Source organism: Micrasema longulum, unplaced genomic scaffold, assembly GCF_059751315.1.
Source record: "Micrasema longulum isolate JH-2025_06_02 unplaced genomic scaffold, ASM5975131v1 h1tg001567l, whole genome shotgun sequence".
NCBI lineage: Eukaryota > Metazoa > Arthropoda > Insecta > Trichoptera > Brachycentridae > Micrasema > Micrasema longulum.
The window spans coordinates 370,948-396,998 of NW_028278750.1; the positions used below are offsets into that span (position 1 = coordinate 370,948).

General features: G+C 36.9%; 2 protein-coding genes across 3 annotated transcripts; one reads left to right on the forward strand and one right to left on the reverse strand.

Moving 5' to 3' along the window:
• The first annotated feature begins 1,135 nt into the window (after nt 1-1,135).
• Nucleotides 1,136-20,540, forward strand: LOC148274838 (uncharacterized). 2 transcript variants are annotated; one of them, XM_088236550.1, is made up of 9 exons: nt 1,136-1,452; nt 3,512-3,661; nt 5,863-6,622; nt 7,358-7,563; nt 9,095-9,303; nt 14,089-14,202; nt 15,276-15,482; nt 17,379-17,595; nt 19,229-20,540. In XM_088236550.1, the coding sequence occupies exons 1-9, from the start codon at nt 1,327-1,329 to the stop codon at nt 19,418-19,420; spliced, it is 2,181 nt and encodes a 726-aa protein (XP_088092676.1). In that variant the 5' UTR covers nt 1,136-1,326; the 3' UTR covers nt 19,421-20,540. The 2 variants fall into 2 exon arrangements, with proteins under 2 accessions (XP_088092676.1, XP_088092677.1); XM_088236551.1 differs by having other exon boundaries at nt 1,138-1,312.
• Nucleotides 20,541-23,495: 2,955 nt separating this feature from the next.
• LOC148274839 (uncharacterized) lies at nt 23,496-26,051 on the reverse strand. The gene is made up of 2 exons (XM_088236563.1): nt 25,525-26,051; nt 23,496-24,575 (listed from the first exon to the last, which is right to left on the reverse strand). The coding sequence occupies exons 1-2, from the start codon at nt 25,883-25,885 to the stop codon at nt 23,638-23,640; spliced, it is 1,299 nt and encodes a 432-aa protein (XP_088092689.1). The 5' UTR covers nt 25,886-26,051; the 3' UTR covers nt 23,496-23,637.

A 26,051-nucleotide genomic window follows, 5' to 3' on the forward strand; every position in this document is an offset into this window, starting at 1 on the left:
ATACTAAAAATAATTGCTATTTTATGTTTGTGGATTTCTATACAAGCCAAAATAAGTAGAGTAATTAAAATTCAATAAGGGTGTACTGAGTATATTAGAGGAATATTTTGGTTATATTGGGGAAAAACCTTCCATTATTTAAAAACATTTGTAAGGGTATGACTTTAAAATTAATGTAATAATTATAAAAATATTGATTTCATTTATACAGGTTTATTTTGAAAATTATTGTTGAAACTCTACATTGATGTTTTACACAGGTTTCACTCATGTTTAATGTCAACTAAGGTAAAATACATTCAGATTTTATAATATTATTTCATTTTAATTTAATTTATTGAGAACATGACAAGTTTTATATATTTAGTAGGTATATAATAAAAAATAAAAATAAAGTTTTTTTAGTTTGTTTAAAAATGTCCTAACAAGACGAAACGCGTCACAATATACCCTTTGTATATTTGATAAAAAATAAAGTAGAATTATAATCCAATAAACTTGTTTTATTTTGGATACATTACCAAATTAACTATTGATATGCTTAAAAATATGCTAAGCATTTGAGCGATAACAATGAATAATAATGAACATGCTTAAGTTATCGCAGTCATAATTCAACGCTCGTGTGCGTTTGTTTTTTGTTTTCCTCGTAAAAAAAACACAGTTTATTGGCGAAAAATCTGCGTTTACTATTAAAAAGAATACAATATATTGCATTTGCAAAACAGTAAGGAGTATCTAATACAAAAAATGCAAATTAAATTACAATTACTATGGCGACTGATTTTCTTGACATTTGGCTCGCCAACCGCCGGCACATTGCAATGAATAGCGTGATAAATAATAAATTAAAATAGCAGTTTTGGAATATTTTCCATATTGACACAGGTAAAATCAAAATATGTGATTGAGCAGCAGGATTATACGTCGCGAAACGTAAATATTTTGACATTTAATATTAGGTGTTCACGGATGTTCGATACGATAAACAACCATGGTGAGAAAATGGTATCACGTCGCTTATTAACACGTCGATAGTCATTTGTGATTGAGCTACTGAACATCATTCGTGATTCGGTCAAGCTTTCGAATGAATCAAATAATCGAATAAATTCGATTGTTTTCGCTCGAATGTACAGCTCTATGTTGTTTATAAGTCCGATTGATGAAACGTCAAACGTCAATGTAAAATGTATTTAATTTTTTATATTGGCTTAATGTCTTATTCTCTGAACGCTTGATGTGATGTAAAATTCGTATGCAGCGCTCTCGAACATTCTTCGTCCGGAGCAGCTTCCGCGGTTTTCTCAAAGTAAATATTTGAAAATGGAAGAGGAAAATAAAAATATTTTACTTGAAAATATTTGCAGGACATGTTTAGACATTTCCAAATACACTAGAGTCCTAGACGTCAACGCCGCGAATCTCATAAAAGAAATATGCAATGTCGAGGTATGGAGATTATATTTTACTTTTCCTATGTTTCTAACCTAACAAAATAGTTCCGCTTCTAAGATGAAGCATATGCGTGTTATGTACTTACATAGTACGTATTGTCATGTAGTTAGCTGGTGGTAGAATTTACGTTCTCCACAGGATGAAATATACCCCGAGTTCTGATGCATTTGGCACCTAACCATCTGGTAAAGCCCCTGGGACCAATATTAACATCTTACGGAATGCAGAAATCATGTATTTTTATGAAAAAGGGTCGTTTATAGAATGCACTTGAAAACCATATGCTTCGGTGCGTGAGAAATACCTATACTTTTGCATGAATCTCAGGATCTTGCGTGGGAAGAATAAATGTACCTATTTTTTGTATCAAACCCAGCATAGGACCAAAACTTGCATTACATAAATCTATACGCAGTCCTTTGATAATGAATTAGAAATGTTATCTCTCGTGGCTACTACGTCACTCTGATGTAATACTTTGTTTTAATATACACGGAAGCTTTCAAGTATAATAGTTAATTGGCTTTTTGTAATGTCGATTAAATAATAAATTTATATACAACATCATCGTGTCTTCCCAATTGATCTGTTGGACTCTCCTTGAATCTTCCGAACACATCCTGTGGTCTTGTCCCTTTCCCCTTCTCTATGGTTACCGAATGGAGCTTCTCGCTACTATCCGTAACCCTGTTAAAGGTCCCGTTGGAATATCAGATCTGGTGGCTTCCAAAAAGAATTTCAAGGCTTTTAGAAAGTTTTGTAATCATTTCGGCGAATTGATCATGTCCAATCAATTTAATCCCAGTCAGTGAAGAATTCACTTCCCCCTTTTCTCAATCCGATGAAGTACATATTATGTACTTCTGGATTACTTTCTTTCAGCAAAAAGATGCTAAGGCTACCAGATTACAGAGAGCTCCTTCGGGCAGCTTTTCTCGTTTGACAACGAGCAAATTTTCCGTGTATGTAGGCACCGCCAAGGAGACTTATGTCCTCAGATGCGGTGTGCGGTATGTGGTGGGCAAGCTGATCTGTTGGACTTCGAATATTCATTCTCTACATCGGCACATAACATGCGGGGACATACATCGTTGAAGACCTGGAGCACTCATTGAAACAGAAATGCCTATTTGTGTCACGAAAGCCCGTAAAAACCTTTTGGATAACATTGTAAAAAGAATTGTGTAACTTTTCATTGATAAGTATTCGTTCGCAAGTGATCAAAAAATCTTAAAGCAATTAAAGAAATATGTAAATATTATTTTTAGTAAATGTCAAACATTTTTAGGAATTATTCTCGTACTGATATTTTATTTTATTTTATTTTATAAACATAAACGGCAAATCTGCCTTTTACAAACATTTATAATATTAACATATTTGGCTTGATATATTTTTTTTTTTAAAACATGAATTACCTTATACCCAAGATTTATATAATAAAAAATTAAACAAAAATTATACAAGATTTATATTAAAAAACTTAACCTAATAATCATGCAGCATATTCAAGAAAATCATAAGTACTGTTTCCCACAGCTAGGCAAAGTGAACAAAAAACTGTATATATTATGAAATGCATGAATAAATAAATATAATTACCATTCACCATCTTTGAAAAAGTTCAAAAGGTTTGTTCCATAGGAACAATACCCTACGCTAAATATATCAGATACGTGGGAATAACTATTGCCGAGTTCGTGAAGTCTGTTTAATACGGCATTACAAGTATACACTGTCCGTGAATTGTTGCTACAAAACGGTGGCACCTGTCTAGTCATTCTTCCAGGCACCCTGAAGTTGATGAGAGATAACAGTTCGGGGCAATCCCATATTGAATTTACAATTTTGAATAAATTTAAAAGGTCTATAATTTTTCTTCTGTCGTTAAGTTTTAACAAATTTAATGTTTTGAGTAAAAAATCGTAATTTAAAAATTCATGACTGATTCTAAGTTTAAAATTTATATACCGTAAGAATTTTTTTTGGACTCTTTCAAGAGAATTTCATATTTTATATTTTTTGATATAGTCAATGTTGAATATTTCTCCAGATACTGAAGGATGACGAGCTCCCGTACAGACTGTGCATATGGTGTTACTCCAAGCTGTGTCTGGCAGCTCAGTTCCGTTCCAACTGCCGCCGGGCCAACAGCGCCATCTCGCAGTGGCTGGAACAGCACACGAGAAAGGATGGTCCCACGGTAATATGTGTTCTGCTCAGCTGTCTGCGTCAGGGGCGAATCGTGTATAGAAGCCATTATGCGCAGCTCACCATTATATTTGACGATCCGTAATAATGTATCATCAATATTTTGAGTTTGTCCAAATTTTTGTAGACAAGGACTGGATTCGACTCCCTGGGGAGCTGTTTACATTAACATATTAGAACAGAGATGAAGAACATTTAAGAGAAGGTAATATAGAAGTCTAGGCATCTACAGGGCTTATGACCTGTCAATGGCTGGTTTAAGTGACCACTTTACACACTGTGTAACATTCACCATTCTGCCTATATTTGAACATCTATATTTCTTCAATTCTTTCATCTGTTGATGTTCATAAGCCCTGTATATGTCTAGACTTCTATATTACCTTTTCTTATATGTTCTTTATCTCTGTTGTAATATTTTAATGTAAACAGCTCCCCAGGGAGTCGAATCCAGTCCTTGTCTACAAAAATTTGGACAAACTGAAAATATTGTTGATAAATCCACCTGGTCCATGAAGAAGTATAGAAATTGAAAAAAATCAAATTTTCAGACGTTGCCTAGTATGTAGGTTAAATAATTCAATTAGATAAATCTCACCCGCATAAATAAAGGTTTCAGCTCTTTAACTTCACGAACATCAACCGATGAAAGAATTGAAGGAATATAGATGTTCAAATATAGGCAGAATGGTGAATGTTACACAGTGTGTAAAGTGGCCACTTAAACCAGCCATTGACAGGTCATAAGCCCTGTAGATGCCTAGACTTCTATATTACCTTCTTTAAAATGTTCTTCATCTCTGTTGTATTATAATAATGTTTTATGTTAACTTTATTTACAGAAAACAAACAAATAATTACTAGTTCTTATAAATCATTGCCACCATTTGTATTTTTCTTTAAAAATAAATAACAATATTAATAAAGCGTGCCCAGCGCCAGCAATGAGCCAAGGAACTAGCCGATTACTCCAGCTTATTTCTTCATACAAATAAATGTACTATATTTTGAACATCTCAAACCCAGTGGCGGGATTTTTCTCCTAGAGCAAACTTGCAGATGACACAAATTCTTTGAAGGTTCTCGATTTGGAAAAAAGTTTTTCAAACATTATTTCTTAAGGACTGTTTTTCTTTGAGATGATACTTTTGACATAAGACTCACACAACACATGTGGCGCTCGACACGGCTGTTTTTGGCTTTTTTCAATTCTAGAACTAATAATATTAATAATATTTGGCTGATTTATATAGCGCCATTTTTGTAAAAAATCACCTCAAGGGCGCTTTACAATTGTATACCTAAACTTACATTCTAACTAAACTAAAGTGATATATTATATTTCCAGATTTTAAATTGAGGGTATGATAGTCTAAAGAAGTGGGATTTTAGTTGGGATCTGAACTGACTGGGACTGTCGATGATTCGTAAGTTTGAAGGCAATAGGTTCCAGGCAGAGGGGCCGGCGGCGGCAAAAGCGCGATCTCCAAATCTAGTGTTTGGGGAGCGCCGGATTTCGACAAGTTTTCCTCTTCCTGAATCAAATGCCGACCTAAGAGTAGATTTTCTTTGACATGTATTTTCCCTAATACAAAGGTCCGATAGGTATTTTGGAGCCATTTCATGAAGGGATTTGAATACTGTCCAGCACAGCTTGTATTTTATTCTCTCTGGGCTTTTTAACCAGCGCTAATCTCGAAGATGTTGTGAGATGTGAGAATATTTTTGTACTCCCGTAATAAGCCTCGCCGCTGCATTGAAAACAGATTGAAGTTTATTAGTTTGATATTTTGGGAGATTTGCGTATATTCCATTACAGAATCTAAGAACTAATCGGCCAGTTGACATTTCAATCGTAATGATAAAACCTAACACTAACTGAATTTATTGTGCTAATTTTTATAAACTTTCATACTAGTTATGTGTTCAATTAATGGATAATATAGCTACACAATATAATTTATTACAAAGTTACTTCGTTTGAGTGGATTTCATAGATGAGAGTTGTTGTATCACACAAAACCACAGAAATAATAGCAATTTATAGAATATATCACTTACATTATATTATATACCTACTATGTCAGTACAAATAAATGATATTTTTTTATAGCTTACCTGTAAATAAAATCACCGTTTGCCACTGGTCTCCATACCATGAGATTGTTTGCCCTAACTAAGTGCTTCTTGCAGGACTACAGTACGCTGGCCAACCTCGCCCCGGTCGGGGGCCTCGCTTGTTCCACATTACAAACTCTGGAGTGTTTGGACGGTGACGGACACAATCACCTCCCCATCCAAACGCGCCACAGACACCTAAACAGTTCACAAACTGAGACATTTACCCAAATCGAAAGGTCTGCAAGAGTGACACGCCGTTGTCCTTCAAACAATTACAACATTGAAAGTGGTGATGAAAAAAATGTAGATTTGATATCAGTACAAAATATTAAGTTAGAATTAGATGATTCTTCAGTCAACAACAATGATATTGTAAGCCATGGTGTGATGAAAACCAAATCATCAAAAAGTAGTACAAAATTAAAGCGAAAGTTGAAGAAATCTCATAAGGTTAAAAGTTCCTCGAAGAATTCAAGGGAAAATGATGTCTCTGGTTTGGGGAACGAGGAAGATGATTCGGGCGAATTTGATCCTACATACAATTCCAACATTGAAAGCGGTGATGAAAATGATTTGATCTCAGCACAAATTATCAAACACGAAGATAACGTAGATGACTTTTGCAGCGATAAAATTAAAGTAAGAAAAACCAAATCCAGCATAAAATCCAAGCGAAAGAAGTCTTTGCGTAAGGGTGCAATTACTTCGAAAAAAAAGGCAAAAAAGATTCTAGCTTCCCTGGAAAATGACGACGAAGACGCAAGCGATTCTGAGCTCTTGAGTGTTAAGAAAGAAAAAAATGAATTATATAATTTAGTCACCGTGGAAAGAGGTTTGTCACATTTGCCCAATTTTTAATTGTTTAGGAGAGATGGAAGAGTAGAAAAAGATGGCGATGAACAAAAATATAAGGTATTAGAAAGGGGAAGTGTGGTTACTGATTTGCATAGTAAATGTAAACAACGACTGTCTCGAACAAGTAGAAGAATTTGTGTATCTGGGAAGCATGTTTTCAAGATATGGAAGAGTAGAAAAAGATGCTGAAAGGAGAGTGAATGCGGGCAACAAAATGGAAGGCGCACTAAGCACGGTAATTGCTAATAAAAATATGTCAATTGGTGCTAGACTGGCAGTGCACAATGGGGTTTTAGTCCCAACACTCATTTATGAAAGTGAAATATGGAACTGGCAGAGGAAGGGCAAAAGCAGAGTGAATGCGGTCGCTTAGACAAATGTGTTGGAAATAGGGTTACGATTAAGAAAGGCTCGCTGAGATGGTTCCGTCATGTAGAACGACTGGATGAAAAAAGAATGATAAAATAGATACATATGGCTAATGATCTGATGATCAAGAAAGGCGTGGCATGATCAGATAAATCAAAATCTCAAGTCTGGTCACGTCCGAAGCAGACAACCGGACATACATATATGACAAGATGTATGAATGTGAAAGGAAGGAATGTATGAATGCAGAATAGACGCGTGTGGTGGTCTATCCTCTCTGCCTACTCCGAGGGGAAATGGCATGATGGTAGTAGTAGTATAATTCTGTATGTCACTGTCCCAGCCCGATCCGGGAAGAGAGTGATCTACAACCCGTTTGACCCGAGCAAGGCCAACATCATAAAGCAGACACGCGAGCAACAAGTGGCAGAGCTGCAGGCCGTGCGATCCTCCAAGGCCTATCTGGAAGCGCCCTACAAGTGCGTTTCTTGTGCCAAGTTCTACCTCACCCAGAACAGCTTGGACCTTCACGACGAGAGACACAAAGAGGTACGTAGGGAGTACCGCAGGGCACTATTCTCCGCCCTCCACAATTTATCATTCATCATCATTCCGTTTTCCAGAACGATTGTTGCATAGTGCATTGCGATCATCTATTGCATGAAGTTAAGGTGATCAGTTTTACGCTTCAGGCGCCAGTCCAGGAACAATGAAATTTTGCAGTTCAAAAATCCTTTCAAATCAATATTTCACGCCCACCCTGCCAGGAATCGAACTCAGGGCCGCAATTATGGACGCTATCTTTTTCTTCTGTACTTTCTCTATTTACCTCGGCATGTTCTACCGACTTCTCATCTCGGCGTCATATGATCGAGTCCGACCAATGAATGACCCCAAAAATTTAGTCCGCGTTCCTTACTTCATTAAAATTTGAAATAGTTCTCATTTATATTTTAAATAGGCTTCTGTGATAGAAAGTGCCCACTTCAAAGCGATTACAAACTCCAATAAATTCTAATATAACATAATTTTTATGACAATTGCCAAGATGGTATGCTAAACGATCGTCTGTATTTATCTACTGAGCGATTACAAAGCCAGCTCCTTTAACGTCACAATACGTACACTCAGGAAGATAGTAAAACATATGGAAAATATATATAAATGATTTTTATACAGTTGCAACATTTTACGGCTAGATGCTCTTGTATGTTAATAGGGCAGCATCTAGCCTGTCTAGCCACTGCATCTAGCCACTAATTTTCAAAACTGACAATTATGACAGAATTTAATTTGACATCAAAATTAACTTATTTCTCTCTCATATGTTTAATAGGCTTTTAAGAAAAAAAATGCCAACCTCAGAATCATTAAAAATTTAAACAAATCGTAATTAAAGGAAAAATTGCTCGATGGAACAATTTTTTTTATGTGTATTTTAAGGGGTGCTAGACTCATCGGTACAAACCGATGTACTTACATCAAAAATTTATGGGGGAGGAACGGTAGTGCGTCTTCGTAATCAGTCGGGAAGATTTTATCTTCAACTATGACGTCATACTGAAGCTATGTAACTTCAGTGCGTAGATATGTGTACTGTGACATACGCTTCCCCCTGTTTCACATCGATGTACCAAAAACTTGAAGGTGGTGGGTCGGTAGTGTATCTTCATAATCGCTAGAGAGAATTTATCTTCAACTATACCGTCATGGTAAATGTACGACGTCTTTAACTTCCCATCATAATCGCGGCCCAGGACCCTTAGACTGGCAGTCAAACTCATCAACCACTAGGTGGAGTCATCTCTTCTTGAGTGGCTTATTCAGGATTTTTCCCTTAGAGAAGCCATTGAGTCAAAAACACTTATCCAAGGTTCTTGTTCTATTTCACTCACAAAACTGTATTCTTCATGCGCCTGGATGCAGATATTATAGATCATATTTACATTTATTTTATTTCAGTTTCAACATGTTTTATTTATTTATTTTAAAATGCATACCAATCTTAAACTCCCTTGTAAATTCCACCTGTCTACAAGTATTTGGATGCATTCAAAATATTGTATCGTTGTGTGCGCAGGCTGCGGGAGAGTACGTGTGCTCGCTGTGCACGCAGCGCTACAACTCGGCGCCCGCGCTGCGCAAGCACGTGTACACGCACACGGACCGCTACGGCTGCGCGCGGTGCCCCGTGGTGTTCCAGTCGCGCGGGTCGGTGGTCAAGCACGCGCAGTCTCACGACGGCACCGCCCAGACGTACGTGTGCGCGCTGTGCGGGAAGATCAGCACGTGAGTAGAGATGAGAGATTAGCGCGTGAGCAGAGAAGAAAGATTAGCGCGTGAGTAGGGATGAGATCTCGAGTAGAGATAAGGGAATAGCACTAAAGCAGATGTGAGCAGATGTTATGGTTAGCATTAGTAGAGACTATTAAACTTTTTGTACGTAAATATATTTGAACATTGGCGAGATTATTGCCAAATGGCAGTTTCTTCCAACTAACAAATAAATGACGAATGATAAAGAGATTAGCGTGTGAGTTAAAATTAGAGCCTAGCTCTTGATTAGAATTTTTCTTACATCAATAAAAGTTTGGCTTTTTATTAATTTAACTTTTTGTACATAATGTCAACTACACATTGGCATGCTTATTGCCAGATGGCAATATCTTCCAACCAACCGACAATTTACGTTTTTATAATTCATGCAAATATTGAATTTTGAGGGTCATTTTCAACGAGTTTTAAATAACTCACCATTAGGAAATGGGAATCAAGTTGGGGTAGAGTGGAATTCAAACCACGGACCTTTTTTATTTATTTTTTGTTTTTTTTTCACACAAAATAAATAAGAGGTAAAACAGAGTATTAAAAATAACATGAATAATTACATAGCAATGACTAACTAACTAACTAACCATTACGCCATTTCCCCGGAGGGGTAGGCAGAGAGGATAGAACGCCACACCACTCTGTCCTGGCACACTTCCTTTGCTTCCTTTACATTCATACATCTTCTCATGCATGCACGTCGATTATTCCGACTTTTCACATGACCACTTTCAAGAATTTGTTGTACTCGATCATGCCATGTCTTTCTCGGCCTTCCTCGACTTCTGTAACCAGACACATTCGCATCATAAATCTTTTTAGCCGTTCTTTCATTGTTCATTCGCTCCACACGACCGAACCATCGCAAAAGACCTTTCTTAATTTTGTCGATAATGCTTAACTCAGCCTTGCATTCTGCTCTAATTTCGACATTGGGGCACCTATCATACATTGTTTTTCCGCACATTCGCCCGAGGGATCGCATTTCAACAGCATTCGGTCTACTTTCGTCCCTTTTTTTCCAACTCCATGCTTCGCTCCAGAACTCCATTATGAACTGCTAATTTAGCCTCTTGCGACAGACACTTATTTGCTACGACAGACTTTAAGGTACCATTAACTCTGTTACCGGCACTAACCCTCCCTTTCAATATCCTCGTCCATATTTCCGTCTCTAGTAAACATGCTACCCAGATATACAAATTCTTCGACCTGTTTCAAACTATATCCATTTACTACAATCTTACATTCAGTCATAGTTACATTTCTTTCAAAGACCATGACGTTCGACTTAGCAATGAAATACATATGAACAGTAAAACTAGTAAACAAAAATCCCACAAAGGCACGGCCTGTTCGTGGGTAGAAAGAAATATTTAGGAATTTTTGCTCCTATAATAAATAATGGACAGTTATTTTATTTTATTTTATTAGGGAAATCAACAGTTCTACATACATATTTTTAGTAAACAAACAGATATAGTGTATAAACTCGGAACTAATAACAGATTTCCACATAGTATACAAAGTTAGTAAAGAAAATATACATTACATATCAAATAAATACATACAATTTATACATATAAAAATGTTATTTTCATGTACTTGTTGGGGCCAAAACTAAATTGAGCAATATTCCGTTTATTAAATAATTCTTTACAGAACGCATTTAAATTACTAACTTCGTTCCGAAGATTTGTCGGGTTGAAATAATACTTTACAAAGAACGCTTTATTGGTTAATTTTGTATACCGACTAGCAATTTCGGATGTTATTGTTTTGCTTTGCAACATGTTTATTTCAAAAGTGTCGTATATAGTGAATTATTGTTTTATGCCCTTTTAAATGTCGTCTACTGAAGTTGAGATATTTATTTTTCTGTGTATACTTTGTACCCTTGTATTTTTTTATGTAATATTTCAAAGAACCGGACATTTGTCCTGTGTTAAGATCCTAGTTTAGTTTATTGTTTCTTGTCATAGGATGTCACATATAATTTAATTTATTGAGGAAGAGAAATCTCGTAATTGTTTGAAAAGGTCTTAGATATATTTTGTTTGGCACTAAAATATCAGTATTTTTTGTAGAATGTAATCGAAATAGGTTTTGGAAAGCTTGTGAGAGAGGAACAAGCTTCAGTCTTCATCTTAAGTCTGCAAGTGCTGAGCTTGTAGAGTTGCTGACGGAAAGTCAGACCGTAGCAGGCGAGGAGTGTACGCATCCTCGAGTGTTACGTGTATTAGGTAAATGTGTATCTATGTAATCATTTAAAGAAACTGCGGTTACCTTTTAGAACAGTTACAATAATGATTATTTCCGTGACATTCAATAGTGAGCCTCTAGAGACGATGACGGAAGGTCCTAAGTGACAGGCGAGGCTTGTACGCATCCTCGAGTGTTACGAGTTGCGAGTGTGAGGGTGTGATTGCCCTGTGGTTTTATTTGAGCTGATTTGTGTGTTTAATGAATATGTGCCCGCTCAACTTTTTCAGACTATTTTCAATTATGATTTATGTGACATTGCGGAATTAGAAAATAAATAATATTTTGAAGGAACTGTGTGTCTTTTTCCTCGTTCGCATGTCACCCGAGATTGGCGAGACCGTCGAAGCGAGAACCCTGCACCAGCTGGCGTGAACAGTACTCAATAATCAAAGATTTTTAAATATCAATTTTAAGAACATTAAGTTACTGTAAATTGGGCGGGATAAGGACAAGAATGCTTGAAGAGAGGATAAGGAGGGAGGGGAGATGTACATATTTATTATTATAATGTCTACTAAGTTACATAATACATTTTTAGTGCAAATTTTAAATCTGACAGAGTGATGTTTGTGTAATCTATATTTTTAAATTTTGTATTGTACATTGAAAAAGTCCTACGAAAAAAAGCATTTTTAACATACGATGTTTTACTCATTGGTACATGAAACAGGTTGTACCTAGTTAGGCAGACTAGACATGATCCAGAGAAATCTATCACCTAAGTGTGTATGTAGTAGATAAAGAAATTGTTATTTTTGTTATTAATTTTAATTTTCGTAGACAAGGACTGGATTCAACTCCCCGGGGAGCTGTTTATATTAACATATTACAACAGAGATGAAGAACATTTAAGAGAAGGTAATATAGAAGTCTAGGCATCTACAGGGCTTATGACCTGTCAATGGCTGGTTTAAGTGGCCACTTTACACACTGTGTAACTTTCACCATTCTGCCTATATTTGAACATCTATATTCCTTCAATTCTTTCATCTGTTGATGTTTGTGAAGTTAAAGAGCTGAAACCTTAATTTATGCGGGTGAGATTCATCTAATTGAATTATTTCACCTACATACTAGACTAGGCAACGCCTGAAAATGATATTTTTTCAATTTCTATACTTCTTCATGGACCAGGTGGATTTATTAACAATATTTTGAGTTTGTCCAAATTTTTGTAGACAAGGACGGGATTCGACTCCCTGGGGAGCTGTTTACATTAACATATTAAAACCGAGATGAAGAACATTTAAGAAAAGGTAATATAGAAGTCTAGGCATCTACAGGGCTTATGACCTGTCAATGCCTGTTTAAGTGGCCACTTTACACACTGTGTAACATTCACCATTCTGTCCATATTTGAACATCTGTATTCCTTCAATTCTTTCATCTGTTGATGTTTGTGAAGTTAAAGTTGATAAAGTTGATGTTTGTGAAACAAAAATTTGGAGAAACTCAAAATATTGTTGATAAATTACCTGGTCCATGAAGAAGTATACAAATTGAAAAAAATAACATTTTCAGGCGTTGCCTAGTCTAGTATGTAGGTGAAATAATTCAATTAGACGAATCTCACCCGCATAAATAAAAGGTTTCAGCTCTTTAACTTCACAAACATCAACAGATGAAAGAATTGAAGGAATATAGATGTTTAAATATTGGCAGAATGGTGAATGTTACACAGTGTGTAAAGTGGCCACTTAAACCAGCCATTGACAGGTCATAAGCCCTGTAGATGCCTAGACTTCTATATTACCTTCTCTTAAATGTTCTTCATCTCTGTTGTAATATGTTAATATAAACAGCTCCCTAGGGAGTTGAATCCAGTCCATGTCTACAAAAATTTGGACAAACTCAAAATATTGTTGTTATTTATTTATCTTTCACACAAAATCAACAGATGAAAGAATTAAAGGAATATAGATGATCAAATATAGGCAGAATGGTGAATGTACACAGTGTGTAAAGTGGCCACTTAAACTAGCCATTGACAGGTCATAAGCCCTGTAGATGCCTAGACTTATATTACCTTCTCTTAAATGTTCTTCATCTCTGTTGTAATATGTTAATATAAACAGCTCCCCGGGGAGTTGAATCCAGTCCTTGTCTACGAAAATTAAAATTAATAACAAAAATAACAATTATTTTATCTTCTACACACACACTTAGGTGATAGATTCCTCTGGATCAGTTCTAGTCTGCCTAACTAGGTACAACCTGTTTTAAGGCAGACATTTTTGTATTAAAAAATTATTGCTTTTAATACTTATTATGTATGACTGTGTGTTTCTGAATAAAAAATACAGATGCTCAAATGTAGGCATAATGGTAAATGTTGCTCAGTGTGTAAAGTGGCCACTTAACCAGCCAATGACGGGTCCTTAGGCCTGTGCACGCCTAGACTAATATATTCCCTTCTCTAAATGTTCTTCATCTCTGTTGTAATATGTTAAACTAAACTATATCATATGTGTAATTTTACAGGAGCAACGGCACGCACAAGTCCCACGAGCGCTCCCACGCCAAACTGCGTCCTTACAAATGCACCGTCTGCAGCAGAATGTTCTCGTCGTCCACGTCGCGCAACGAACACATCATGTGAGTAGCAAATTGCGTTATCAAATTAATGTTTCTGATAAAATCATCTAAAAACTCCTCGCTTTGATTTAACTTTATTTATATCTTAATTTGTTGCTAGGGAATTTGGAAGTCTAGGCATTTGCAGGGCTTATGACCTATCAGTGACTGGTTCATGTTGCCACTTTACACACTGCGTAACATTTACCGTTCTCCCTATGTTTAAACTTCCACATTTCAACTAATCTTGCATCTGTTAACTTTTGTGAAGCAAAAAAGCTGAAACCTTTATCGTGTGGGCGAGATTCATCCGGCTGAACCGATTCACCTACTAAGTGAGACTAAAAATTACAACAATTCAATCAATAATGTATTCTCCTTCATTATTTTACAACAATTCAGTCAATAATGTATTCTCCTTCATTATTTTGCAACAATTCAGTCAATAATGTATTCTCCTTCATTATTTACAACAATTCAGTCAATAATGTATTCTTCTTCATTATTTACAGTGAAACATAGAACTGGCAAAGGAAGGATAAAAGCCGAGTGAAACGCGGTCAAAATGTGATCTCTTAGACGAATGTGTGGGAAATCAATGTATGACAGGGTTACGAATGATGAACTTAGGCAGAGTGTAAATATGAGTCAGGTACAACTGATAAGAACAACAAAGGGTCTCTGAGATGGTTTGGTCATGTAGAACTAATGGATGACGAAAGAATGGTAAAGCAAGTATATATGGCAAAAATGAACGTAGCATGAACAGATAAACCAAAATCTCAAGTCGGGTCATGTCAAAAGCATGCGAAATCGAAGGGGATGTATGAATGAGGAAGAAACATCAAAGACGTCATACTTGACGACGTCACGAATTGTTTATTTTTTGCACCATTTAAATGACTAGAATTGAATCTTTATATCTCCCTTATTTCTGAACAGATTTTAGTAGAATAGTACCATCGGCTTGTGATTTTTGAGATTAATTTATTAGCTAATAAAAAATCCATTATAATTGCCCATTGTGCCTGTATGTATCATAAGGAAATGTGTTGATAAATAAATAAACAATTATAATCTGCCACTTCTTACAGGAGGGCTCATACAACGATCCGAAATTTCTCCTGCCAGAAATGCGGCATTACTTTTGTGAACAAGACGGCTCTGAGGTCTCACTCCCTCTCTCACTCCGACGAGAGATCGTTCTACTGCGTGGAGTGCGACATGGGCTTCAAGACGGCCTCGTCCCTCAAGCTGCACCTCAACTGCTCCTCCAAGCACGCGCTGCCGGGCTCTCTCAAGTGAGTCTCGTTCTCTCGTTCCGACGTGCTGCGAGAGAGGCAACTCTGGCGCGTGGGGCTCCCGACCGAAAACTGGCGGTCCGTTGATGACCCGGGACGTCAGCTCGATGCGGAAGAACGAAAGCGGTCGAAATGCATCTCTTGGACGGAAATCAATTTATGACAGGGTTACAGGCTGACATTCAATTCAATTCACTTATTTAAATATAACATATACATTCAATGCGTACGTATTATAAAAAAGAAAAAAATACATCAAAGAGACTTATGTCAAAGTAGTAGGAGAATCCTGCTCCGGAAAACCACTTCGGATACATGGAACATATCAATATCCAGAGCGATGTTGTTCAGCGTACCGATAGCCCTTTCAACGGCAGGGTGCTCCTGTATGTCGGAATATGAAACAATCTATGCTGACGCTGTCTTAGGTAATTATCAGGAACATACAAACCAATGCTCTTCATAATCTCAGGATTATCGACCATATTCCTTCTAGTCTCTAAACTGTTGCAGCCGAGCCGACCCTGGAGAGACTCGGTCGGATAGAGCCGAGAATAATACCCGCACTCTCTCGTGTAGAGATATCTCCTTTTGGATTTTCTCTATCATAAGAGAGTACTTCAGTTCATGTGGCCCCCAAGTCATCGAGCCACTCTCGAGTCTACTTCGCACCGAGGAGTCGTAATGAGCTCTCAGAACGCCGGTATTTTCGAAAACCCTGGCAGTACGCAGAACAAATCCTAACATCTTCAATGCATTACCACTGATTGTCTCTTGCCCGCACTGGCATTGCCCTTAATACGCCACGATTCGGTTCAGTTTCGAACTTTGTTTGTGACCGCTCAAATTGAAATAGAACTTCGTCATTAATCCCGGTGTCACAATAAATTATATGTGGAAATATTTCTCCACAATAATCCATATTGATTTTGAAAATACAGATAAACGTCGTTTTACGCCAGACTTCTGTTCCAAGAGGCACTGGCGTAAAGAAAATCAGCATAAAATGAACACAAATATAATAGAAGATATAAAATTAGGTTCCATGTCGAAATTCTAAGAACAATCTAACATGTTTATTTAATACATATCTTATATATATCTGGTTTAATATCTTGTCCGAGCTGACTTTGCAGCGGATTATGCGTTGCGGATCAAAGTGGGGTTTGGCTTTGCTAACCACACGGCTTTTGGTGTTACTCTCCACAGTACAACAAAAGGGTGTGTTTGAGTGTATTTGTATGAGAGTAACTGTAGAGGCGTGTTTGTGTGTATTTGTGTGGGAGTAAGTGTTCAAGTTTGTGTAAGCGCGAGCATCATTAAATAGCAAGTGGAAGCGTATCGCAGCCAGAAAGAATGATCCTTAATTGTTTTTTAAATAAATTGAGGGGCAAGTTAAGTATAAATTATTAATTTTGGAGAGAAGATTAAAAGAGTCTACTTTATTATTTAATAATTTATGTAAATAGCATAATTCAGATATAGTGTGCTTTTGTCAGAGAATCATAATGAAAAAGAGTTAGAAGATGCTCGCAATTTTAATATAAATGATACCGTGCACAACATGGACTATCTCTTCATTTTAGTAACAAGAGAACTCTTTCAATACCCATTCGCCGCTCTAATATTTTTGGCTCCTCCTTCACAGTAGTATCTGCTCGATTATGGAATAATCTACCCGCTATTGTCAGAGAAGCCCCTTCTGTATTCACATTTAAATCTAGATTGAAATATTTGAGTTGTTTCTTTCTCCTTCTTTCCTTCCCATCCCCTCTGTTTTCTTCCTAGTGTAGTGTAGATTTTTAGTTAATTTGTGCTTATAATTTTCTCAAACTGAACGGTTCGTGTGGTCAGAAAGAAATTTAAATATACTCCGAGCACCGCCCCCTGGCGCAGGTACGCGTGCGGCGAGTGCGGCGCGCGGCACGGCACGTCCTTCCAGCTGCGCGAGCACCGCAGCGTGTGGCACGGCGCGGGCGCGGGCTACCCCTGCGCGGGCTGCGAGCGCGTGTTCCGCACCTCGAGCGCCGTCCGCCAGCACCACAAGCGGAAGCACCTGGGCATCGAGCGGGAGAAGAAGTACGCGTGCGGAGTCTGCTCCAAAGGATTCGCAGTGAGTCAAATCCATCGACCCTTTTCACTATGTTTTACACTCACTATTTCTTGCCAATCAATGTCAAGCAAACTACAGTCCTTAAAATATAGCTTGATTAGAATGACATTTGTCAGAAAATGTGACGACATAACTTTGTAGTAACATTTTAGTAGTGATTTATATTGACACACGAAATATCATTTGAATCTGGCATGTTAATTAATTTTTTTACTACAATGCTTGACACATAAATCAACATAAATATATAAAATCAGCTTTAAAACTAAAATAAACCTAATTATAAACGACGTTCTTACAAGGTTACATTATTTTGAAAATACGTTAGAGATGCGAAAAATTGATCAATGTAAATTGATCGAACAAAAAAATAATTCATTTGACGTTGTTCATGAAAAAAGTATAAATGTCTTATTTTTTGGTGAATAATGGTCTTAAACACACTATAATCGGCTTGTTTTTACGTTTTAATATTAATTTTCGGAAACAGAGTTTCATGTTTGCATGAAAAAATCGATTTGATCATTGATTAGTAATTTCCCATCACGAATGACATCATTGAGAGAATTAATAAAAATTGGATCTCGGATTGAACAACTCCGTGGTGGACATTTGACCGACATTATCTTCAAAACATCAAATATTCTTTAACATGATATAAAAATATCCGTTTTATGTCATGTGAATGTTTCCGCGTGCACAACAAAATTTTAAATAAATTAACCGATTGCTTTTTTTTTCCCCTTAAATTTGTGTTATGATTATATTTTTTCCCATCGTGCAACATTACGCGGCGACTTCACGAATGCGCGCGGCGAAAGTAGGGCATAGTGGGGAATTATTGGACACAGTCCGATGTATTCAAATATGATTCTACGCTCCTTCTGAACTATTTTTAATTCTACGTTGACAGCACTGTTTTCGACAATCTGTCAAAGTTTGACGGCGATCGGATGCTCAGTATTCTGTCAGCGTCTGTTTGAGTAAAAAATGCTGTGTGGCAATTTTTACAATGGATAAAAAATTGGCACGACGAGCGTGCCTCAAATTTTGTGTTGCTAATGAAATTTCGTTTGCCGAATCATTGAAAATGTTGGATAAAGCCTTTGGAGAGTCGTGTATGTCGAAAACACGGGCATACGAATGGTATAAAAGCTTTAAAGACGTCCGTGAATGCTTAGATGACGATTAACATACTGGGCGTCCGGCAATGTCACGTACCGAAGAAAACATCGAATCGGCAAAGCAAATCGTGTTGAATTAACGTGTGCCAATCCGAGAGCTTGCTGTGTAATTGAGCATCTCATCATCGAGATCTTTTGGGTATGAAACGCGTCACTGGCCCCCTCGTCCCCAAAACGCTGAAGGAATGTGGAAGGGCAATTTGTTGATTTTACACCACGATAAAACACCGTCTCATACAGCGGTGATCGTTTGGGAGTTTTGGGCCAAAAATTCAACTAATCTCATCAACCAAGCGCCGTATTCTCCAGACCAGGCCCCGTCTGACTTTTTTATTTTCCCAAGATTAAAGTTGCTATTAAGAGGAACGCGCTTGGAGACGATTGATGCAAACATTTGTCTGCAAAATTTCAGCTTACTAAAAATGTCGTCGAATTTCCATTTGTTTCAGACTAAGACCATACTGAAGCACCATCTCCTCATCCACACCGGGGAGAGACCGTATCCCTGCTCCGAGTGCGGTAAGACATTCAGGCACCCAGCCGCCCGGTGGACCCACACCAAGTTGGTTCACAAGAAGAGGAAATTGCAAGACATAGGAATCTCTCCTAAGAAGAATATGGATGTAGAACATTTGGAATAAGACAGATTTGACGCTGGTCGTATACTCTACCTCCGAATACTAGAGGTACTGGACACTTCACCCTGCTGCTGGAAAAACAAGCTAAAACTAACAAGACTTTCGATCAAAGAGGATTGGTCTACTTCTCCATGAACCCCCCCTTCCTGGTGATGTGTAGCTAATACACATTGCGTCTAATAACTTCGATATATCCATTTAATATCTTGTCATCAAATTTTGCTTGGGAAACATTTCTATAAGCTGATTTCTGGAAGTATATTACGTTATGTGCACTGGCAACTCCAGGTGCCAGGCCTACCAACACAGAAGCGCAACACGCCACCGACGACTGAATAACTAAATTCAGACTCTCTCCGCCCAGCATTGTTTTTGAATCAGGTAGAAGAAATTGCGTATCTGGGAAGTTTGTTTACTAGGCACGGAAAGGCTGAGGAAGATATTGAAGGAGGGTGAGTGCCGGGAACAGGGTGAACGGTGTAGTGAAATCTACTTTGGCAAACAAATATTTATCGCAGGAGGCTAAACTAGCAGTTCACAATGGAGTTCTAGTGCCAACTCTAATGTATGGGAGCAATGTATGGTAAAACGATGTATGATAGATGCACAAATGTCGAGATCTGTGTAAGGCTGAGACATGTATTATTGACAGAATCAAGAAAGGGGTGCTGCGTCGGTTTGGGCATGTAGAGCGAATGGACAGCGAAAGAACGGCTAAAAGGATCTACAATGCGAATGTTGACGGATGCGAAAAACAAGAAAGACCGAGAAAGACATGCCACGATCAAGTCCATCAAATACTTGAAGATGGACATGTCAAGAGTAGGAATAATCGGCGTGCGTGCATGAGAAGATGTATCAATGTAGAGGCAGCGAGATCTGTATGCAAAGACAGAGTGATGTGGCGTTCTGTCCTCTCTGCCTATCCTTACAGAGAAACGGCGTGATGGTTTGTTTGTTTGTTTTGTTTTTCGAAACAACGTTGTTAATTACTTACATTTAACGTAAATTAATTTCAATTTTCACGGTTAGGTTCAGCCAGTACTGTGCGATATTCATTTCATTGTATTTTGTATAGTTATTGTAAATTAAATTGAAAATAAAACTTCAGATAAACATGCAAGTTGGATTTTTTTTATTTAATACAAATATTTTCTTTTGGACACAATGCGATGTATGCAGACATGACTCTAAGCGCCTTCTGGTGTATTATAATTCTATGCGTTTAACCTCGGAGTAATAATGCGTCAACCTATAGATTAGGTTGTTGGTTAGCAACAAATTGGCGGCCATTTTGTTTCGTTTGACAACTAACACATGATGGTTCTATCGGATGCTTTTGTCGCTGTGCTTGACTTTGTAAATAACTGAAATATTTACGTTATAATAAATAAAAATCGACTATGGTGAATCGCAGTGTGTTTGGTTGCAGCAGTAGGAGCGTCAAAGCTGTTAAAGGAGACAGTTTTCGCAGGTAATTGATTTCGAATATTTTCCCATGATTTACATTGATTTTTGGCATTTATTGTCCCGACACGTGTATTATGTTGCTTAAAAACTTCCTTTTATCAGATATAATTTTTTCACAATTTAGGGGATAAATTTGTAAATTAAAGTATGTTTACTGTTGATAATGACAGTTGATTACGGGCAATATGTCGGGGCCGCACTAGGCATCCATATAAAGTTCGAGTCTTTATCGAGTAGAGGTCGGTTCAAATTTTACTCGAAAATAGCAACGTTAACCTTGAAACCGCATCTTAAATGACGTGTCCAAATTTCAGGCCGCTACGACTCGCCGTTTCGGAGATGTGACGGACAAACAAACAAACTCAACACAGGACTTCGACCCATGGAGTTGAGATTTATGTCTCTAAATGTAACATAAGTGTATTGTGAATAAAATTAATAAATAAAGAAAAAAATAAACACCAACATGTATTTTCAGTTTTATAAAATAAATATAGGGGAATTATAGGAAAATAAATTGGAATAACCCAGCAATGATAAATACACAGGTACACATTTAAAAGTATTTACAATGCAAATTAATATCCATTCCGCAATTCTCGACCCGAGTACTACGCCCCATTGTTTTGCTGCGAACTGTAGCTAACTTAATACCCAATAGTCATAGAATAGTTTTCTTACGTTTGGGCTCCACTATAGCTTGGCGCATTATTACTCTGAGCTTTTAACAAATAAAAAAGTATGAAAAAACCACTGAACTACCTCATTATGTTACTAAAATATTAACCATTTCTGTTCCATCGACCTCACTGGGGCCACTGCCCTAGAGAGTTCAAAAAAAATTTAAAAACATACAAAATAACTTTTATTAAAAATAAAACTGATTATTTTATTACAGACAAGTCAAAAATTGCGTTAATTAAAAAAATACATAAATACTCCAATGAAACTTTTTGCGGCAAAAATGATTATATGACACCTGAGCTTGTCGGCTTTTACGAATTCCAGCGATATTAGGTCTAATATTTGATATGGCTACTCGCATTTCTTCATCTAAATTGCTAAGTTTTTCGCGTTTCTTCGTTTTAATATGTCGAGAAACCTAGCTCACACAAATATGAGGTTGAAAACTGTAATATATTTAAAAAAATATAGATGCACTTATGTTATAAACAGCGTCGAAATAAACACACAAAAGATTATTTAATGACAGAGTCTGTCTATTAGCTTTATTTTTTATTTATTTATTTAACTTTTTGTACATAATGTTATTTGTACATTGGCGGGCTTATTGCCAAATGGCAATTTCTTCCAACCAACCAATAAAATAAAAGTTTTATTTTTATAATTCAAGTTACAGAACATATTCAATAGAAAAAAAAGATTAAAAATTTAAAGATATATAAAAATAGAAATAAACGTATTTGTTTATAAATTACCTTAAATCGAAACTATTACTCAATGGGAAAAAAGAGGAATGAGGAAAGAGGAAAAAGGAAAGGAGGAGAGATTAAGGAAGAGAAAGGAGATGTTTCTTCAGACGTGATTTAAACAGAGATAATGTAGTAACATCTTTGATGGTGGATGGGAGATGATTCCACAGTCGAGCCGCATGGACACTATATGAGTTAGAGAAGAAAGAGGAATTGTGTATGGGTATTAAGAGAGTGCCTTGAGAATGAGAACGAAGAGGTAAACCATGAACTTTATAAACGCAATAACGCGAGGGGAATCCCCCGCGTGGATGTGCTAGTAACCGAGCAACGGTTCTCGAGAGAGTACTTGACCGCTGGCGCTGTTGTGAGGTGAGCGCACACAACTTCACTTTGCAAGGCTGCTGCCATTCAGCCATTATATCAAAACATTTGAACATACTCAAAATATTTCATGTAATATCGATGGTCTAGAAGACAAACATGCCATGTACAAAAAAGACTTTGGACTTTGGAGCGTGTACCATTTGCACCCACTACACTTCTAATTTTTCATCTCTTCTAAAATCGCAGTTGCATATTCGTAATAAATGACATGAAAACAAAGACAAAAAGTAACTTATTTATTTATATATACGCCCAATGGGCATTTTAAGGACGAATTTCTACATAGAAAGTTATTATGAAGGAAAGTAGAAAGACACAATGGCATATAGTAGACTCAGTGGGAGTGGAAGCGGGAGAGAGGTGTTTATAATTGAATTTGATTCAGTGATCGTTTGAAAGAAGACAACTTGTTATCGAAGAAATCAAAACTGGCATGTTTGTTGGCAGACCTGAGAATTCTGGGCATAGGGGAATGAAAACCATACTTAGTTCTATGGTTATCGGTATGAAACAGTAAGTTTTGTCTGAGGATTCTAGTTGGGACATTTAATTTTACTGAGTTCAGTAGTTCAGGCGCATCAGAGTGAGTTGAGAATTTTAAATAGGACAAGAAGGTCGTATTTCTTTCGACGGTCTTGAAGAGAAGATATATTTAAGGTAGTTTCTAACTCATTATACGTATTATCGGTCTCTGGATAAGTCCAACTTCCAGCCTATCTTTCTTAAAAATCGATGTAGAACTGATTCAATATTCTTGATGTGAACGTCATAATATGGAGACCAGATAACGGGGGAATACTCTAGGTGCGGGCGAACTAGGGAACAAAATATTTAGGTGCTCTCCAGAAAAATTAAAAACTCTGTAATAAGCACTTTGTCTTCTAGACTACGATATAGTGTGTGTTAAACTAAAAAAATATTATAATTTAGTCATGAAGTGCCGGTGTGGGTCAAAATATGGGTTTTTAAAATCACCTTTCTAGAACATTTAAATGGACACTCTAAACAGGAAAACGGTTTCTCTCCGGTATGAACCAACAAATGTCTTTTAAAGTTACTGTTGTTTGAACACACAAATGAACACTCGGAGCAAGAGTATGGTTTCTCACCAGTATGAATAAACATGTGCGAGCTTAGTAAACTTTTACGCACGCTTTTATATTCGCACTCTGAACACGAAAATGGTTTTTCGCCCGTATGAGTTAGCAGGTGCAATTTCAAGTCTTTTTTGTGTAGAAATTTACTTTGACACTCTAAACAAGAAAAAGGTTTCACAAATGTTTCTATCGCTTCATTTTGTGATATTTCGAAGTGACAATTGGAACTAGAAGCTGGTCGATTATTACTGTGAGTCAACAAATGTCGCTTATAGTTACTTTTATTAGAACAAGTGTACAAGCATTCTGGGCATGCGAATGGTTTCTCGCCAGTGTGAGTTAACATGTGTGACTTCAAGGCGAATCTTCGTGAGCATTTGAATTCACACTCCGAACACGAGAAGGGTTTTTCCCCGGTATGGGTAAACATGTGCGATTTTAAAACCTCTTTTTGCGAAAAACTTAGATCGCACTCTGGGCACGCGAATGGTTTCTCGCCGGTGTGAGTCGACATGTGCCGCTTGTAGTTACCTTTGCTGGAACATACATAAGAACACAGCGAGCACGAAAATGGTTTTTCTCCAGTATGAGTCAGCATGTGCTGTTTTAAAGAACCTTTTTTATGGAATTTAAATTGGCACTCTGAACATGAGAATGGTTTCTCCATTGTGCGTTTCGACGACTTTTGCGCACATTGTTTACTGTTAATAGAAGACTTTTTAATAACAGTGCTTTTTTCTGGATTCCTGTGGAGTCTTCTTCTTTTTGAATCTAAAAATAATATGAACACATTTAAAGTAAAATTTGTAAATAAAACTTTTTTCCAAGCCACTTTTTTAACTTATTGTTCAGAATCAATAATTTATTTCTTCCATACTCGACGTGTCTAAAAAAATGTGGCTTGGGAAACAAGATTCTAAGTTAAATCCTTGAAATTTCACTAGTTAGTTATTGGCTGGTTTAAGTGGCCACTTTGCACTGTTTAACATTCACCATTCTGCCCGTATTTGAACATCTATATTCCTTCACTTCTTTTATCTGTTGATGTTTGTGAAGTTAAAGAGCTGAAACATTTATTGATGCTGGTGACATTCATCTGATTTTATTATTTCACCTACATACTAGGCAACGCCTGAAAATATTTAATTTTTATACTTCTTCTTGGACCAGGTGGATTTATCAACAATCTTTTGCGTTTGTCCAAATTTTTGTAGACAAGGACTGGATTTAATCCCTTAGGGAGCTGTTAATATTAACATATTACAACAGACATTAAAAACATTTTAGAGAAAGAAATATGGTAGTCTAGGCATCTACAGGGCTTATAAGCTGTCATTGGATGGTTTAAATGGCCACCATTAATGGTGAATGTTACAGTGTGTAAAGTGGCTACTTAAACCAGCCAATGACAGGTCATAAGCCCTGTGGATGCCTAGACTATTATATTCCCTTCTCTAAAATGTTCTTCATCTATGATGTAATATGTTTATATGAATAATGATTTAAAGCTTCAGTTATATTGTATCTGTGTTAAGTTAAATTATTTGGCAATCCAGCGTTTCGAGAATTTCGTAAATTAGTGGTGTCTTTTTCTTTGAAAGTTTTGTACAAAGATGCTTTTTTAAAGATGTCATCCATTGAGGATATAACCAGTTCTTTATAAATTAAATTTAAGGGTTAATTCTAAGCTTTTATAATTTAATTTTAGTGATGGACTTACTAGAGATATCTTTTTTATTGAGAGACGATTCCAAAATTTCATGTTTAATGTCATGATAATCAATATCCATCTCTGTGTAGAGAATTACATCACTGGTTGTCCTAGGCTGGTCAGTACTGGTCCCCGGTTCAGCCTTTACAGCGGGAACACCTGGCTCCTGGCATATGTAGGGATATGGCCCCTCTTCCCCAGTGTGGACAATAGCTCCTTCTACATCACCAGTCCGCGGTTCATCCTTCACAGTTGCAACACCTGGCTCCTCACGTACGTAGAAACATGGCGTCCCTTCCGCGGAGTTAATAATGTCTCCTAGATCGCCAGTCCCCGGTTCAGCCTTCACACGCACTATAGCGAGATCCATCTAATTCTCGGTTTCATTAACAATTTAGTTCTCTAATATATACATAAAACACTCGGAAGTATTAGGCCTTCTTTAGCAAACGATCGATCAATAAAATACGCATTCTATAAAACGGATCAACAATTATTACTATACGCAACGTATACAGCGATGTCACATTCATCAC